Here is a 19,909-nt window from a genome sequence, read left to right on the forward strand (position 1 = left end):
TATGATTAAGGTGCTGTATATCCTACTGATATCGGCTCCTACGACACTGTGGAGTGAAATTATATTTTCCTTAAGCAACATTATCCCCCGGTTGGTGTGCCCGTGGTGATCGACGTCTAGATATGCAGTACACGGATTTGATATAATGCTGGATGAAGAGAATCGTGGGAGGAGATTCATACACTCTTACTGCAGGACCTGGGGTTACCATGGCAGTGACTAGACGCTTAGGCGCGTCATCAGTCAGGTGACCGGGAGTAGCGTCATTGATCACATGACTGTATTGCCGACCATGTGATGTATGAGAATCTCGTTCTAACATTCGCGCAGCCGCAGTTGCATGCGGAAGACGCCGCTCACCGTGGACACACTACGGATCAACAGCCCAAGTATGAACGCTGGGTAAGCCTTATATTAATTTACACTGTGGTGCAGAGATTAGATTAATTATATGATTATTTGTACCTGAGAGGAGGCGGGTCTATTGGTGGAAGCACACCCACTGATTAATTGGTATGAATTAGTACCCTTATATATATGTAATGTGAGTCACTTGTAAACTTGTATGTAGCTTGATAAAGACTGTTGTCGAAATGTTGCTGCTGAATACTTGGTGGATTAAAACACATTGAATCTGCTTCTGGAGTGCCGTGACCTTCTTCATTTTTTGCTGGTCCGCACTACTATGCAGGATGCACATGGCCTGTGTATGTGTTTTGTGAATCCACGGTTTGCTGTCCACAAAACGGACACAGTTGTGTGAATCTGGCCTTACACTGAATCTTTTCCCACTATATATTCTAATAGGAGTTAGAATCTGACTTGTTGCTATGCGTATATCATTTCTTTTCCTGGTTCTGCCTGGTTAACACTGGGTGGGCTGATCATTTACAAGGAGATTTCTCAAAAAGATATTTAAAGGGAATGTACCGTTATGCTTTTTCTGTAAAACTGTAGTCCTGCTTTATGAAATTTTCAATGACCTCACATTCAATGCAGCCGACACTTACTGCTGTACTGCAGGGCTTGACAAATTTCCTTGGAATCTAGGAGCCAGCTAAAAAAGTTAGGAGCCAGGCGGAGACGCGTCATAAAATCTATATTGCGATATAATTTTAAGCATGTATATCGCAATATATTGTTTTCTATATTTGGGGGGGGGAGTTTAAACTTTTTTTTTTTTACTTTATTTAATAACTATTAGCCTTCTTAAGGGCTAGAACCCTTGTCATATTCACCCTAATAGAGCTCTATTAGGGTGAATAGGACTTTACACTCTCCCTGCTGCCCTGTGCATAGTACACACAACAGCAGGGAGCTGACCATGGCAGCCAGCCTCTGATCAGCCCCTCCAGCCTCCCTCTGATCAGCCCCTCCAGCCTCCCTCTGATCAGCCCCTCCAGCCTCCCTCTGATCAGCCCCTCCAGCCTCCCTCTGATCAGCCCCTCCAGCCTCCCTCTGATCAGCCCCTCCAGCCTCCCTCTGATCAGCCCCTCCAGCCTCCCTCTGATCAGCCCCTCCAGCCTCCCTCTGATCAGCCCCTCCAGCCTCCCTCTGATCAGCCCCTCCAGCCTCCCTCTGATCAGCCCCTCCAGCCTGATGGTATGTTAGTAAGCAGCATTATACTCACGTGCGCCGTGATCGCCGGGAGCTCCTTCTTCTCATAGGTCTGTGCGGCGCATTGCTAATGCTATAAGCAATAGCAATGAGCCGCACAGACAGAAGAAGGAGCGACCGGCGGCCACGGCGCACGTGAGTATAATGCTGCTTACTAACATACCATCGCAGCCAGGACTTCAGTAGTGTGACTCCTGGCTGCCATGGTAACCGATTGGAGCCCCAGCATTACACTGCTGGGACTCCGATCGGAACTGCCCACTGCCCACCGATGCAGAGAGTCGAGACTAAAGAACCCGGCACCCGACCTCTGACAGGACGCTGTAATCCGCGCGAATAACCCCTCAACTGAGGGGTTAATCGCGCGGATCACAGCGTGCAGTCATAGGGGCCGGGATATGGCCGGCACATTCATTGGTGGCGCAGTGGCTACAGTCCCTCCCCTCCTCCTCCTACTCTGTTCTTAGTGGTCAGCGGCAGCCGCGCAGTGGGGAGGGAGGGACTCCTCTCCTTCTCCACTGTGCCGGCTCAGGAAACTATGGTGCGCGCCGAGAGCGCATCTTTGAAAACGGGCTGACAAATACCCAAGCGCCAGGACCAAATTTCTGGTCGCCATGGCGACCTGGCGCCCGGGATTTGTCGAGCCCTGCTGTACTGTACAGAGAATACAGGAAGCAGTGGGTGTCTCTAATATGGCCACTTCCAGGAAAGCTCAACAGCCACATTATTTCTCTTCTACAAACTTCCATCTAATTAATAGTACTAAAACTGAATACATAAGATACCACATTTAAAGGGGTTCTCTCACTTCAGCAAGTGGCATTTATCATGTAGACCAGGCATCCCCCCAACCTGCGCCCCTCCAGCTGTTGCAAAACTACAACTCCCAGCATTCCTGGACAGCCTACTTCTATCAGCCTGCAGCAGGGCATGGTGGGAGTTGTAGTTTTACAACACCTGGAGGGCCGCAGGTTGAGCATCCCTGATGTAGACAACACAAGGCACTTGCTAATGTATTGTGATTGTCCATATTGCGTCCTCTGCTGATCGTCTCCAGGGATTAAGGCCACCGCTGCAGCGCAGATACGAGGCAGTCGAGGTGGGAACTGCTGTGCATGCGTGCACTCTCACGGTCCCGTCCACCAGAGAGGCTGGCCCTTTTTCCTATAGTGTGCAAGCACGGCCACCGCTGCTGGATTACAGGGTGATCGTAACCATGGAAACAAGCTGTGTATAATGTGATGGAAATATGACTCAAGCCAGCAAAGGAAGCAACATGGACAATCACAATACATTAGTAAGTGCCTTGTATTAACTTTGTCTACATGAGAAATGCCATTTGCTGAAGTGAGACGACCCCTTTAAGCGTAATTCTGACCTGCTTTTTAGTTTCACCTACCTGTGATGGAAATTCAATTTATACGAACATTCTGGACACAGCCCTGTAAGAAGGAGACCAGATCAGCCCAAAAGTATTCAAAAATTAAAATCAGGATGAAAACATAAAACTCTTTCTAAAGTACTTATTGTTTAAATTCTTGCCCCCGTCAGTTTCCCAAAGCCAATGGTAATCGCTAGGAAACAAAGGCGTTTTAGCCATAGAGGCATAATGGCCCACAGCACTGTGACAATCATGAGATGGCATTATCTAATGGACACAACCGTTCTATGACCTGAAACCGACACTTCTGGGAGCTGGAGATTTTAATTAATTTAATTTAAAAATTCAAAGCATAAATATGGTGAAAAAGAACATTTTACATGAAATGTGAACCAGAAAAGCACAGATGACAGCAAGGGAGATGGACGGCAGGCACCCTGTGGTCCCGCTTGTTGTCACAGCTGAAGGACAGCACAGTGTAATATGGGCAGGAAGCCGACATCACTAGTTTATACAGCACGGTGCATATGTAACCGTGTATCTGCTTTACATAAGCAGTCAGATGCTCCAAAACAAGGCTTTAGGGTAGGAAAACCCCGGTCAGAATTTTCTTGCAGATGGGATCTAATGCCGACCAGATTCTGATCGTTTTGTGTCTACAGCTTCTATGCTGATCTATGTACTGTATCTGTAGACTAAACAGTCACAGTCCCGTACATCTGTCCCCTGCTTCTTGCTTATTTAACAAATGTAAGTTAACAAGAAGTTGGGAAACATAAGAAACAAGGAGCACAGGATGAGACTACAGAGTGTTTGTAGTCTGTAACCATGGAGACACACACATATACACATGAGCTGTAGACACATAGGAGACGTTATGGGTAATTTTGCCCTGCAAAAAATATAGAGCAGGTCCTATTCTAGTGGAATTCACACGGATGGCATCAGTGTTTTGCGGATCTGAAATTTGTGGATCTGAAATTTGCGGACCGCAAAACACGGCGCGGTCGTGTGAATGCAGCCTTAACCAAGACTATTTGCAAAGTTTACAAAAATTTGAGATACATTAGGAAAGTTAGAAATATTGTTGAAATGGTGCACATACCCTTAAAGGATATAGACAAAAATGAAAAAATGTGGAATGATATCATTTATCATTCCCCCTACGCCAGTTTTCTGGTGCAAAAAAGTTGCAAACTTCGCGTTTGTGACTTTTAAAACACGATTGCACCTAAATCTAGACGCAAATGCCGTTTCTACACCGCCCTGCCACTTTCCTTAAGGTGAATTTATATTTTTCTGCACCAGTTTAAGGGGCTTAAAAGAAAGTTTAAATCTATGGCAGATGGACTGCTGGAGTTTGCACTTTATCATAAATCAGGCGTATCATAATTTAGTCTATGACTAAGAAAAAAAAATAAAAAATTGTGGGAAAAAAAATAATCTGCATAATCTGTAATATATTCACTGAAGTCTGCTCTTTGTATGCGGAGGAGTCCAGTGGGCAGTCCTTCCCAGTGACTGATAGGCTTCCCTGTATAATAATGCATAGCGATAGCTGTCAACCACTTAATAGCACCGCCCGCCGGACTCCTGTGTAAAGCCTCATTCACACGTCCGTGTTCTGCTCAGTGATTTCCATCAGCGATTTTGGCCAAAACCAGGATTGGAGCCTCCACAGACATAAGGTATAAGGGAAAGATCTGCACCTCTTCTGTATTTACAGCCGCACCTGGCTTTGGCTCACAATCGCTGATGGAAATCACTGACTGAATGCTGAGGTGTGAATAAGGCATAAAAAGGCTGGGATTTAAATGAATAAACTACAGGTTGTACAGATTTTTTTCCCCACAAACTATATATAAAGTCTGCTCGGCTTCTGCTTTTTCACATGCAGCCTGCAGCTCAGACACCATGTTCAATGTGATAGGTTCCCTTTAAATAAATGAGGGCTTGAACCTGACTGCGTCTGTATTCCTGTGCTCAGCTCTTCCTGCTCTATAACATACCGATATTATCGTCCGATATTCAGTATTTTGACCGTTATCGGTATCTATTTTGCCTATATTCCGATAACGTATCGGGAACACAGATTGCGCTGATGTCAGCGCTCTCCGCGTTCCCTCAGCAGCACAGGGGAGAAGGAAGCAGTGTCTCCCTCCCCCTGTGATGCTGCTGCCGCTGCCGCCAATGAGAGGAAGGAGGACAAGAGAAGGGGAGGGGTTATGGCCACTGCGCCACCAATGAAAATACCTCTCTCATTAATTCATATACAGGAGGCGGGAGCTGGCTGCAGAATCACATAGCCGGCTCCCGACCTCTATGAGCGGTAGCTGTGATCTGCGGTAGTTAACCCCTCAGGTGCCGCGGATCGCAGCTACCGCTCATAGAGGTCGGGAGCCGGCTATGTGATTCTGCAGCCAGCTTCCGCCTCCTGTATATGAATTAATGAGAGGTTTATCTTCATTGGTGGCGCAGTGTGGCCCCCCAGTTTTATCATTGGCGGCGCAGTGCACCCCCCCCCCCCCCACCCAAGCCCCCCCAGTTTTAAATCATTGGTGGCAGTGGCCACAGGATCCCCTCTCCCCTGCTCCTCCGATCGAAGCCCCAGCAGTGTAATCCTGGGGCTCCGATCGGATACCATGGCAGCCTGGACGCTATTGAAGCCCTGGCTGCCATGTTCAGCTCCATGCTGCTGTGTGCACAAAGCACAGAGCAGCAGGGACAGTGTGAGCTCCTATTTACCCTGATAGAGATCTATCAGGGTGAATACGACAAGGGTTCTAGTCCCTAAGGGGGCTAAAAGTTAGTAAAAAAAAAAAAAACACCAAAATATTAAGTATAAATGGAAAATAAAGATTTACAAAAAAAAATAAAAATACACGTTAACAATAAACATATTAATTTTCAGCAGATTTGTGTAGGATTTTTTTTTTTCCAAAAATGAAAATTCCCAGAATATCGGTATAAATTATCGGCTATCGGCCTGAAAATTTACAAATTATCGGTATCAGCCCTAAAAAATCAATATCGGTCGATCCCTATAACATACTGTCTTCATGTAACACTGGTGACAGGTTCCCTTTAATCATAAAAAGTCCACCGTCTACTAGTAATTATGGTATGGGAACTTGTGTTAATTATTGGATAGACAGTAACGGGATATATACTTATCAGAGCATATCCAAATAGAATCCGTACTCAGTTTTACAAGGGCGTTCCTCTTCTCTCCATGTTCCTCGTAAGCAAAGTTTACTTCCCAGCTCTTCAGGCCTTCTTTTTCATCACAGCGCTTGTTGCCGCAGAAGAACTGACCTAACGTGAAGATACAGAAATAAACAGAATTACAAAGACGGGTAAGAACAGAAAACATTGCTGCCCAAGTTCAGCTGAGTTATATTATTGCATTTCAGTCATAATTCTCGTAACTGTCAGAATTACTGAAAACCGAAGCGCGTGGAAACTGGAATCTCCCATCTAAAATTATTTATCTAGAGATCCATCAGGCTTCCTAATACACACAAATCTCCAGATGACTGAGGGACATTTATCAAGACTAGGGTACCCATAGGCCGGTCTCCATCTACCTGCACTGGAGGCAGATGGACCTCATTTTTTAAGTGGCAGACACCTCTTAATTAGAGATGAGCGAAATTCTGTTTTAAGTTCGGCGTCTAAAGTTCGGCTTCCGGTTAGCGGAGGATCCCGATATGGATTCCGAATTCCGTTGTGGTCCGTGGTAGCGGAATCAATAATGGCAATTATTGATTCCGCTACCACGGACCACAACGGTATTCGGAATCCATATCGGGATCTTCCGCTAACCGGAAGCCGAACTTTAGACGCCGAACTTAAAACAGAAGTTCGCTCATCTCTACTCTTAATAAATTAGGTGCATCTCTACACCAGCGACAGGCTGACAGACTTCAGCTGTAATCTACACCACATTCTGGCCAACGTAACAGTAAATCTGGCTAGTGGTGGCAAGCCCCGCCCCTCGGGTCAAGCCACACCCATTTCTCCACACCCTTCAGAAAAGTGCTGAGAAGCTTAGAAATTTGCCAAATTATAGCTACTTACCGGTAATGTCCTCCTTTGTGTAAGGACACACTATTGACGAGAGGAATATTTATGCCCAGTTGTCTATTTATAGGAATATTTTACATAACTACAGTGGATATAAAAAGTCTACACACCCCTGTTAAAATGTCAGGTTTCTGTGATGTAAAAAAGAGACAAAAATAAATCATTTCAGAACTTTTTCCACCTTTAATGTGACCTATAAACTGTACCACTCAATTGAAAAACAAACTAAAATCTTTTAGGTGGAGGGAAGAAAAAACCCTAAAATAATGTGGTTGCATAAGTGTGCACACCCTCTTATAACTGGGGATGTAGCTGTGTTCAGAATTAAGCAATCACATTCAAAATCATGTTAAATGGGAGTCAGCATAACCCTGCCATCATTTAAAGTGCCTCTGATTAACCCCAAATAAAGTTCAGCTGCTCTAGTTGGTCTTTCCTGAAATTTTCTTAGTCGCATGCCACAGCAAAAGCCATGGTCCACAGAGAGCTTCCAAAGCATCAGAGGGATCTCATTGTTAAAAGGTATCAGTCAGGAGAAGGGTACAAAAGAATTTCCAAGGCATTAGATATACCATGGAACACAGTGAAGAAAATATGGCACAACAGTGACATTACCAAGAACTGGACGTCCCTCCAAAATTTATGAAAAGACGAGAAGAAAACTGTTCTGGGAGGCGACCAAGAGGCCTACAGCAACATTAAAGGAGCTGCAGGAATGTCTGTCAAGTACTGGCTGTGTGGTACATGTGACAACAATCTCCCGTATTCTTCATATGTCTGGGCTATGGGGTAGAGTGGCAAGACGAAAGCCTTTTCTTACGAAGAAAAACATCCAAGCCAGGCTACATTTTGCAAAAACAAGTCTCCCAAAAGCATGTGGGAAAAGGTGTCATGGTCTGATAAAACCAAGGTTGAACATTTTGGCCATAATTCCAAAAGATATGTTTGGCGCAAAAACAACACTGCACATCACCAAAAGAACACCATACCCAGAGTGAAGCATGGTGGTGGCATCATCGTGCCAAGGGGCTTTTTTTCTTCAGCTGGAACTGGGGCCTTAGTTAAGCTAGAGGGAATTCTGAACAGTTCCAAATATCAGTCAATACTGGCACAAAACCTTCAGGCCTCTACTAGAAAGCTGAACATGAAGAGGAACTTCATCTTTCAGCATGACAACACTCCAAAGCATACATCCAAATCAACAAAGGAATGGCTTCACCAGAAGAAGATTGAAGTTTTGGAATGGCCCAGCCAGAGCCCAGACCTGAATCCGATTAAAAATCTGTGGGGTGATCTGAAGAGGGCTGTGCCCAGGAGATGCCCTCACAATCTGACAGATTTGGAGTGTTTTTGCAAAGAAGAGTGGGCAAATTTTGCCAAGTCAAAATGTGCCATGGTGATAGACTCATACCCAAAAAGACTGAGTGCCGTAATAAAATCAAAAAGGTGCTTCAACAAAGTATTAGTTTAAGGGTGTGCACACTTATGTAACCATATTATTTTATTTTTATATTTTTTCTTCCCTCCACCTAAAAGATTTCAGTTTGTTTTTCAATTGAGTTGTACAGTTTATAGGTCACATTAAAAGGTGGAAAAAGTTCTGAAATTATTTATCTTTATCTCATTTTTCTTTACATCACAGAAACCTGACTTTTTGACAGGGGTGTGTAGACTATTTATACCCACTGTATGTATCTCATATCTATCTTTTACATCTATGTTATAACTATGTAATATCTATTCTACATCTATCCATCCATTCTATCATCTATATTTATCCAATATCTATATCAAAAGTACTAGCTTTTTTTTAACCTAAAAGGTGCAGATCTGTTTTCGAAATGCATTCTCCAGCGAGCCCAGTCTTCCTCAGGCTTTAGATTTCTAGTTTACTAATTTTAAATGCCGTTTAGTGCAGTACAGGAGCCAACAGGAACCATTAATACAAAATACTGCAAGATCCATGTCCTACATTTAGGAGGAGAAATCCAAGCAGTTTCTGGAAGATTAGCCTGAAAGTGCTCTGGATTAAGCAGCTAACAGATAGGTCGGGCAGATATCCTCCTGGAAGCTTTATGTCTGTAGCATATGCCAGCTTCTAGCACCACCCAGCCACTGGAGATACAGGACATGACTTATAGTATACACACTCATGTACACTGTACAGCAAGAAAAAGCAACAGATCCTTTACATTAGTATGAAAGGGACTGTCCACTCCTTGACTAATAATGGTTTGAGGACAGAGCTGGTTACTGCAGTGTAAGGCCTCTTGCACACGGCCGTTTTTTTTCCCCGTTTACAGGCCGTTTTTTGCGTTCCGTATACGGTCCGTATACGAAACCATTCATTTCAATGGTTCCGCTTCTGTATTTCCGTTATTCCGTTTAACATAGAACATGTCCTATTATTGCCCGCAAATCACGTTCCGTGTCTCCATTCAAGTCAATGGGTCCGCAAAAAAAACGGAACACATAGGGAAATGCATCCGTATGTCTTCCGTTTCGTTTTTTGCTGAACCATCTATTGAAAATGTTATGCCCAGCCCAATTTTATCTATGTAATTACTGTATACTGTATATGCCATACGGAAAAACGGATGAGAAACGGAAACACAACGGAAGCAAAAAACGGAACAACGGATCCGTGAAAAACGGACCGCAAAACACTGAAAAAGCCATACGGTCGTGTGCAATAGGCCTAAGGGTCCTTTCACACTAGCGTTTTTGTTTTCCGGTATTGAGTTCTGTCCTAGGGGCTCAATACTGGAAAAAAAATCAGTTTTATCCTAATGCATTCGGAATGGAGAGCAAACCGTTCAGGATGCATCAGTTCAGTCCCTCTTACTTTTTTTGGACTGAGAAAATACAGCAGCATGCTGCAGTTCTCTCTCCAGCCAAAAATCCAGAACACTTGCCGGAATGCCGGATTCGGCATTAATTTCCACTAAAATGCATTAATACCGGATCTGGCCCCAAGTGTTCCAGCAAAACGTATCACTTCTATTTAAAAATGAGAAAAAAAAAAAATACCGGTTAAGTTTTTCTGGATGACAACCGGAAAGACGGATCCGGTAATGCAATGCATTCGTGAGATGGATCCACTTCCGGATCAGTCTCAAAAATGCATCCGTTTGCGTCCGGATTGCCTGATCTGGCAGGCAGTTCCGGCGACGGAACTGCCTGCCGGAATCCTCTGCTGCTAGTGTGAAAGTAGTAAGTACCCTTACTCCCAGTGCTGCAGTTACAAGCCCAGTCTACTACACAATGGATGAAGCGGTGTAGTTCTCTGATGACGGATGTTTATTATTTATTCTACTCACTTATATAGCGCTGACACATTCTGCAACACTTTACAGGCAGGAGAGCTCACAATCGGAGTACCCAGACGAAACGCACGCAAACACAGAGACAACATACACATTCCATGCAGATGTTGTCCTTGGTTGGGACTAGGCTTTGTGCGAATCGACCTTTGGATCACAGTTCCGAAGTCGATTCGTTCAAATACTTTAATTTTAATGCCGTTTCCGTACAACAGTAAAATGTATTGGAGGTTTGTCTCGTCTGAAGTCGTGTAAGACTTCGGTGAATTACTACTGCATTCATATCTGCGTACTGAAAAACTATTTAAATTAGGAATCCGAAGTGGGCTTTGCTACTGGCTGGTACCTCGGCACCAAAGCCCACTTTGGATTTCTAATTTTAAAATGTTTTTTTAATACGCAGATTTGAATACCGTAGTAATTTACCGAAGTCTCACGCAACTTCGGGCGAGAAAAACTTTGGCTCCACGGAGCCAATACATTTTAATGCTAAATCGAGGTATATGAACTATGTCTATGATCCGAAGGTCAATTCATTAGAGCCTAGTTGGGACCCCACTGACCCATGGCCTACACTGAGGGCAGGCCATCGTAGTAAAAAAGTAGGCAGACTTGTCACTAGAACATGGTTTCCCAGAGGACCTGACACCAGTCTTGACACATTTATTTTAGTGAATGCTTGTATTCCTTCAATAATAACCTCACGCTCTATTTTCCTGCATTTACGATTGAAGTATTATTGTGCGCTGTAGCGGACAGCACTTGATTTGCAGATCCCTCACTGCTGCATTAGATATAACCTTCCACAGTAGCGCCGCTGTATACACCTAATACTTCTATTCCCTATGAAATAATCATTCTGGAGCACAATGTCCAGCATTCAGAACGGCTGCTTATAGTTAAGGGGGCATTCACACGACCGGAAGTGTTTTGCAATCCGCAAAACACGGATACCGGCCGTGTGCGTTCTGCATTTTGCCAACCGCAGCACATGGCTCGGCGCTATATAGAGAAAGCCTATACTTGTCCGCAACCCCGCACAAGAATAGGAAATGCTCCATATTTTCTGTGGGGCCGCGGAACAGAACAACAGATGCACTGAAATGAACGGGTCCGCACCCGTTCCGAACAGATGCGGATCCATTTTACAGTCGTGTGAACGCACCCTGAAGCTGAATACAGTTGTACAGTGCATAGACAATATAAATGACTGTAATAAAACTAAAATAATAACAGAAAGGAATAATAATGACAGAAAAGCAGGAACATCTGCCCTCCAAGATAAAGTGCCAGCAGGCTCCACCACCAAACTCCAAGTAGGAATGACACGCGTCAACAAAAAAAAAAAAACACCCCAAAAAATATACAGGGGGACACCTGTTGATTGTCTTTCCAAATACTATGTGGTCTAATCATGCCCTATATTCTCTTTGCCAATATTTGAACAAGGTTTTCCATACCTCAAAGAAATGCTGTCCCCTGCCTTCCCTGTATACATAGGATCCAGACAATCCACTTGGAAAAGGTGAGTTGGCCTGTCCAAGAGTAGCCCCTTCTGTGGATAAGGCTAAAAACCCACCTCTTTTCCCGAGCCTTTGAGACTGCAGAATGCAGGGTCACAGCGCTCCGAGTCCCCGGGGAGAAAAGCGCTATAAAAATATCATTATTATTATTATTATCCAGAGGATAAGTCATCAGTTAGAATGAGTCAGAAAACCCCTTTATCAATTTATAGTTTTGGTCCATAAGCACTTTCGGCCTATAAAACTGCGGAAAGGCGGGGTCCTTCTGTGACTTGGGAATTTAGATTGTGTGGGCTTCCGTAACACAATCCAGAGGACATGTTTCTAGATGTTATATAACCTATTAAGGAAATGATGCATTTTGCATACTAATATTGAGTCGTTTTATTGGAAAGACCATTAGGTTGTGACATTAGGTTTATGGCAGCTTATATTCATGGATCCTCTTTACGGGCACCACATTATAGGGACAGGTCCACTGCACTAATAGTACAAATGGCACAAAAATATTAATAGATTAATATTCAAAGGTTATTCCTTCAGTTATAGAGTCTAACAGACTACAGCAGACTAATACTTAGGGGTCTACCGCTATTGATTGGAGGAGGCTCCTGCTAAACTAGCCCCGCGGCTCCTTCAATGTTTAATCCAGCGTAACATGCTCCAGCACAGCGGCTGAACAGTAGCACCAATGTGTAGGAAAAAAAAGGAAAGGGGCTCCCCATCAGTCTTATTTTATTTGCTAGTTTATTAGAGCTAGGCATGTATACCGGAGTTAGGCCTCATGCACACGACCGTTGTGTGCATCCGTGGCCGTTGTGCCGTTTTCAGATTTTTTTCGCGGACACATTGACTTTCAATGGGTCCGTGGAAAAATCGGAAAATGCACAGTTTTACAGCCGCATCCGTGATCCGTGTTTCCTGTCCGTCAAAAAAATATGACCTGTCCTATTTTTTTGACTGACAACGGTTCACGGACCCATTCAAGTCAACACACTGGCCACCAATGATATTCAAACTGGGGAGGGAGGGGGGTCTGCCCCCTGCTGCCTGGCAGCCCCTGATCTCTTACAGGGGGCTATGATATGCACAATTAACCACCTGAGGGGTTAATTGTGCGGATCACAGCCCCCTGTAAGAGATCGGGTGCAGGGGGCAGTCATGTACACAGTTCGTAGTATATTCTAACTAGAAGCGTCCCCATCACTATGGGAACGCCTCTGTGTTGGAATATACTGTCGGATATGAGTTTCACGATCTAACTCATATCCGACAGTATATTCTAACATAGAGGCGTTCCCATGATGATGGGGACGCTTCAAGTTAAAATATACCATCGGATTGGAGAAAACTCAGATCCGATGGTATAATAGGGACTCCTGACTTTACATTGAAAGTCAATGGGGGACGGATCCGTTTGAAATTGCACCATATTGTGTCAACGTCAAACGGATCCGTCCCCATTGACTTGCATTGTAATTCAGGACGGATCCGTTTGGCTCCGCACGGCCAGGCGGACACCAAAACGACTTTTTTTTCATGTCCGTGGATCCTCCAAAAATCAAGGAAGACCCACGGACGAAAAAACGGTCACGGATCACGGACCAACGGAACCCTGTTTTGCGGACCGTGAAAAAATACGGTCGTGTGCATGAGGCCTTAGTCTGTCAATGATGGTCAAAAGATCTGTAATTACCTTATTATAACAGCGGAGGGGCGGTCCTTCACACTGTATGCCTGCATTAGGCTTCAGAGTGAGGAGGAGTGTCTCTCAATAATCCAATCTGATTGGCTGGCAGGAAGCTTCTTGCTACAGCAAGTGTGTATCCTGAGGGAATGCAGTTTTGGCCTCAGAGAACTGGCAGGAGAGCCATCTTGAGAAGATCCTCATATAATGTAGGATTCAAAACAGCCGTAACTAAGGGGAAAACTCAAGAAAAACAGTGGTAAGTGAAGAAACTAAAGATTGCTTTATGCATACTGATTTTTTTATGAAAATATGAGTTATCCTTTTAATGTTATAGCCGATTGTAACGATAGGTCATAACATCAGGTCACGGAAATACTTCCTTAAAGGTATCCAGTAAAAGTGTATTTGCATATGACCCGTTCCCATTGCGCTGCTGATCAGCACATAGTGAGCTCCACTGATCTCTGTGGGAAGAAGACCGCAGCCTTTATACAATGACATAAGAGAAATCACTAAGGCGATCTTAGAGTGCTGAGCTCTGGATCTCTGATCTAAGACAATCCCCCAGCAAACACATCGTCTCCTCTGACATAGAAAACTCCGTCAGGTCACTGATCTCATTAGGGTCAAGAAAAGCGTGTGAGCGAGGGGGGGCCTGGTGCAGCGCCTGCTTCTACTGACTATTGGGCTGGATTCACACACAGCATTTTGCAGCGTTTTTTTTGGAGGTTTTAATGTTGTTCTTGCCGCCATATGTTAAGTCTATAAGGAAATCTAAAGTGCGCTACATACAGAGAATTCTGGTTTCTCCTCAAGGCTCTGTGTATAGCGTTTTTTCTATAGGAATCTTTATAGGACTTGAAAATACCCAATGCCATGCATAGGGTTAAATCTGAAGCAAATCTACTGCATTGCCTTGCTGAACTAGGGTATGTGAAGGCTTTATAATCTGCTTACAGAAGACAGACACTTATCTTGTTTAACATCTGACTTGTAACTACCTGATGATGTCAGGAGCAATTAATTACAAGGGGTCATTAAAAAAACAAAACAAAAAAAAAACAGGAAATGACTTGCCATTAGTGTTGGCGTTCCCCTTTAATTAGCGTAATGATGAGCTATTCCATGTTTCCAGAGTGGAGAATCATGATAAAGTACATTATAGTTTATTAAAGAGGTTCTCTGAGGCCTGGATCCCAATTTTAGAAAAAAAAAAAAAAAAGTCTCACCTGTCGCCGAGTCCTGCTCTTGCACACGGCACCACAGAGACCATTGCTTGACCAGCAGCGGTGATGTCACACTTGCGGTCCACTTTTTTTGCATTGTGCCTGGCCATCTGAAAAGGGATTCCTGGTCTCAAAAAAACCCTTTAAATGTTTTTTTAAGCTTTGCGCACTTATTAAAATTTTCCTATTTTGTGCAAGCACAACCACCACTGATTGATTGCAGGGTGGCCTGTAACCATGGAAACAAGAAGTGTATAATATGATAGAAAAATGAATCCAGCCAGCAAAGGAAGCAATATGGATAATAACAATACATTAGTAAGTGCCTTGTATTAACTTTATCTAGATTATAAATGCAGCTTACTTAAGTGAGACAACTCCTACAGAAAACAAAATCTCTGCAACTAACATACACGGTTGAATGACAGCGGAGAACCACAGAGCTCCTTCTCCGCCACCCCTCCTGCTCCCATCTTATCATATTGAGCTGGCCATAACCAACTCATGTAGTAGCCCCAATAGTAGTCAATATCAATGTAACGTCTAAACTGATTCAGCTAAAATTTCCTAAAATTTCCTAACATTGCAAATACAGCTAAGCAATAGTGCCCTCTAGTGTTCATATATGGAAAGTGTATACTTTTGACTAATTTAAGTGGTATTCCCATCTTATAAATGAATGACACACGGCTAGGATGTGTCTTGATGATCACTTGATTATCTTGGGATTTTGACTGCTAGGACTTACCCCCATTTCCCAATTCTGAGAATAAGGAAGAATGCAGTGCTGCATATTCTTTTTCAGTGCAGCATATTCTTCAGTATTTTTCAAGCACAGCCCTGTATAAAAAAAACAGTGCGGTATTCTGCTCATTCTCAGGATCGGGGGGGGGGGGGGGTCGCATAGGTTGGATCCCCAAGGATCGCAATGTAATAGCATATCCTAGTGAAATGTCATCACATTACAATTACTGTAAATCAGCAGCAGATATCGGAGGATTATCTGTGGATTTCTGCCACAGATTCTGCATGGGGTGAAATCGAAAAAAATAAAAATAAATAAAATTTTAAAACCAAATATAAAAACCCATTTTTTTATTTTTTTTTTATATTATAGTGTTCACTATGCACTAAAAAAAAAGTCCTTATTCTGCAGGTCAATATGATTACGGCGATACCAAATTTGTAAAGTTTTTATTTTGTGTACAACCTTGAAAAAAAAATATATATTTAACTTTTCTTTGCATCACTATTTTCTGACAGCCATAACTTTTTCACATTTCCGTCTACAGAGCTTTATGGGGGCTTGTTTTTTTGTGGGGCAAACAAGTTTTTATTGGCACCATTTTTGAAAGATAGCATTAAATCTAACCTAATACAAGTTGGTGAGGCCAACATAGAGTCAGTTTGGGTTACGTTGCAGTTTGCTAACCATGCAGTAACTCGTGTAGGTGTGATATATAGACCCCCTGGTCAAGTTAAAGAACTAGATGATCTACTAGTTGAAGAAATAGCTAAAATGACAATGAAAGGAGAAGTTATCATTATGGGAGATTTCAATCTTCCAGATATAAACTGGAAAACCAAAATAGCAAGTTCTACCAGGAGTACAGATATTCTAAATTCCCTACTGGGGTTATCTCTACAACAAGTGGTTGAGGAGCCAACCCGGAGGGAGGCCATTTTGGATTTGGTATTCACAAACGGGGATTCGGTATATGATGTCATTGTAGGCGAAACCTTGGGATCTAGTGATCACCAGTCAGTGTGGTTTAATATAAGAACTGTGAAAGAGTCCCACCACACAAAAACAAAAGTTTTAGATTTTAGAAAAACAGACTTTTCAAAAATGAAATTAGTCATAAATGAGTCCTTATCAGACTGGAACGGATTACATGGAGTCCAGGAGAAATGGGACTACTTAAAAGGTGCATTATTGAAGGCAACAGAAAATTGCATTAGACTTGTCAGTAAAAGCAAAAAAAGGAAGAGACCACTGTGGTACTCAGCAGAAGTGGCCCAAATCATTAAAAATAAAAAGCTAGCATTTTGTAATTATAAAAAAACCCAGAGCAATGAAGATAAGGAAATCTACAAGATTAGGCAGAGAGAGGCCAAGCAAGTTATAAGAACTTCTAAAGCGCAGGCAGAAGAAAAACTAGCTCAGTCTATGAAAAAAGGGGATAAGACATTCTTCAGATATATAAATGAAAAAAGGAAATTAAAACAAAGAATAACTAAATTAAAAACAAAGGACGGAAGGTATGTAGAAGAGAATAAAGGGCTAGCCGACTGCCTTAATGAATACTTCTGTTCAGTTTTTACAAAAGAAAAAGGAGAAGGACCTCCACTAGAAAGGATGACTAATAAATCATTTGATGCATGTATCTTTACAGAGGAAGATGTTCTAAGTTTGCTGTCTAAGGTGAAGACAAATAAGTCACAGGGGCCTGATGAGATACACCCAAAATTATTAAAAGAGCTTAGTGGTGAGCTGGCAAAACCGTTAACAGATTTATTTAACCAATCATTAGTAACAGGAGTCGTCCCGGAAGATTGGAAATTGGCAAATGTCGTGCCCATTCACAAGAAAGGTAGTAGGGAGGAATCGAGCAACTATAGACCAGTGAGTCTGACATCAATAGTAGGCAAATTAATGGAAACCTTATTAAAGGATAGGATTGTGGAACATCTAAAATCCCATGGATTGCAAGATGAAAAACAACATGGGTTTACTTCAGGGAGATCATGTCAAACAAATCTTATAGATTTTTTTGACTGGGTGAATAAAATAATAGACGGTGGAGGTGCAGTAGACATCGCATATCTAGATTTTAGTAAGGCTTTTGACACTGTCCCACATAGAAGACTTATCAATAAACTGCAGTCATTGAGCATGGACTCCCATATTGTTGAGTGGATTAGGCAGTGGCTGAGTGACAGACAACAGAGGGTTGTAGTCAATGGAGAACATTCAAAACAAGGTAATGTTACCAGTGGGGTTCCACAGGGATCTGTACTGGGACCGATTTTGTTTAATATCTTCATAAGTGATATTGCAAAAGGCCTCGCTGGTAAGCTTTGTCTTTTTGCTGATGACACAAAGATATGTAACAGGGTTGATGTTCCTGGAGGGAAACGCCAAATGGAAAAGGATTTAGGAAAACTAGAAGAATGGTCAGAACTCTGGAAACTGAAATTTAATGTGGATAAGTGCAAGATAATGCACCTGGGGCGTAAAAACCCAAGGGCAGAATATAGAATATTTGACACAGTCCTGACCTCAGTATCTGAGGAAAGGGATTTAGGAGTAATTATTTCAGAAGACCTAAAGGTGGGAAGACAATGTAATAGAGCAGCACGAAATGCCAGCAGAATGCTTGGATGTATAGGGAGAGGTATAAGCAGTAGAAAGAGTGAAGTGCTTATGCCGCTGTACAGAACACTGGTGAGACCTCACTTGGAGTATTGTGCGCAGTACTGGAGGCCATATCTCCAGAAGGATATAGATACTCTAGAGAGAGTTCAGAGAAGAGCTACTAAACTAGTACATGGATTGCAGGATAAAACTTACCAGGAAAGGTTAAAGGACCTTAACATGTATAGCTTGGAAGAAAGAAGAGACAGAGGGGATATGATAGAAACTTTTAAATACATAAAGGGAATCAACTCGGTAAAGGAAGAGAGCATATTTAAAAGAAGAAAAACTACCACAAGAGGACACAGTTTTAAATTAGAGGGGCAAAGGTTTAAAAGTAATATAAGGAAGTATTACTTTACTGAGAGAGTAGTGGATGCATGGAATAGCCTTCCTGCAGAAGTGGTAGCTGCAAATACAGTGAAGGGGTTTAAGCATGCATGGGATAGGCATAAGGCCATCCTTCATATAAGATAGGGCCGGGGGCTATCCATAGTATTCAGTATATTGGGCAGACTAGATGGGCCAAATGGTTCTTATCTGCCGACACATTCTATGTTTCTATATAGTTTTTTTTTTAGCACTTTTGTTAAATTTTTTGTGGAGGGCAAGGATAACAAAAAGTGGCAATTAATGGATTTTTGTTTTTGTTTTAGTTACCGATTGCATGTCCCACAGACAGTAGAATACTATTCGGAGACACTGCCTGCTGAGCAGTGCCTCGCTCTTGTCTTTTCAGGCAGTTAACTATGACAGGCCTGTAAACCTTCAGAAGGCCCCAGGCTGTCATGCTAACCAATCGAAGGCCCACAATTTGGCTGCAGGGAATCCAATTGGAAGGCAGAGGGAGCCCCATCTAACCCCACAAATGCCACAATCGCTACTGACCGCAGAATTTGAGGGGTTAAATGACTTGGTTCGGCGTCAACGCTGATCATGGTCATTGCAGCTACTGTATTTTACAGCTGGTACCAGTCGCGTACGGAATAGATCTCAGCCTGCTTCATACAACCACTCAAGCATAATCATACTCAAACATGTACGTAATTAGGCATTAAGGGGGTTAAAGGTGATTTTCCTGTAGTAGCACAGCAACAACAGCTTCTAGATGAGAACTCGTCCATGGCTTACGGTGGAGCATAATGGGGTTTATTTTAAAGCTCAATCTGCATGTGTTACCGCCGTATTTTAAAAAGCTGGTATACACAGTACCACTGAAATGTAGTAACAGGATATTCAGGATCCGTGCCATAGGCATCTCAGATATGCTTGTGTGCATGATGCCAAACAATGACCTAAATTGCGCCAAAATTATCACATGCCAACATTACTATTCACTTCAAAAAGAAGGATTCACTCTAAAATAGAAATCTGGTGAGAAAAGTGGGCGCGGTGAATAAAATGGCGCTAGGACCATCACACCTATGAATGCAGAATAAGCTGAGGAAGAACCAGGATATCAGCGGGGCGCTGATTTTCAGCTGATAAATAAGCAGCGATTTATTATAATAAAGCATTAAAACAAATGTTACACGTTTATTTTCTATGTTTTTTTTTTTTTTTTTTTAACTAAATCGCTGCTTATTTATCAACTATCTTGGGCTTATTCTACTATACCAGGGGCATCCTTGCTGGATCATTAACA

General features: G+C 42.7%; 1 protein-coding gene across 1 annotated transcript in view; it reads right to left on the reverse strand.

Moving 5' to 3' along the window:
• Window positions 1-19,909, reverse strand: part of LOC121004871 (protein FRA10AC1) — a 58,808-nt gene that overhangs the window by 13,804 nt on the left and 25,095 nt on the right. Inside the window, exons 9-10 of the mRNA XM_040437280.1 lie at window positions 6,200-6,313; window positions 3,017-3,059 (exon numbers count right to left, since the gene is read on the reverse strand). Of these exons, the coding sequence (XP_040293214.1) occupies window positions 3,017-3,059; window positions 6,200-6,313 (157 nt within the window). The remainder of the gene's footprint in view (window positions 1-3,016; window positions 3,060-6,199; window positions 6,314-19,909) is intronic.

This window comes from Bufo bufo, chromosome 6, assembly GCF_905171765.1.
Source record: "Bufo bufo chromosome 6, aBufBuf1.1, whole genome shotgun sequence".
NCBI lineage: Eukaryota > Metazoa > Chordata > Amphibia > Anura > Bufonidae > Bufo > Bufo bufo.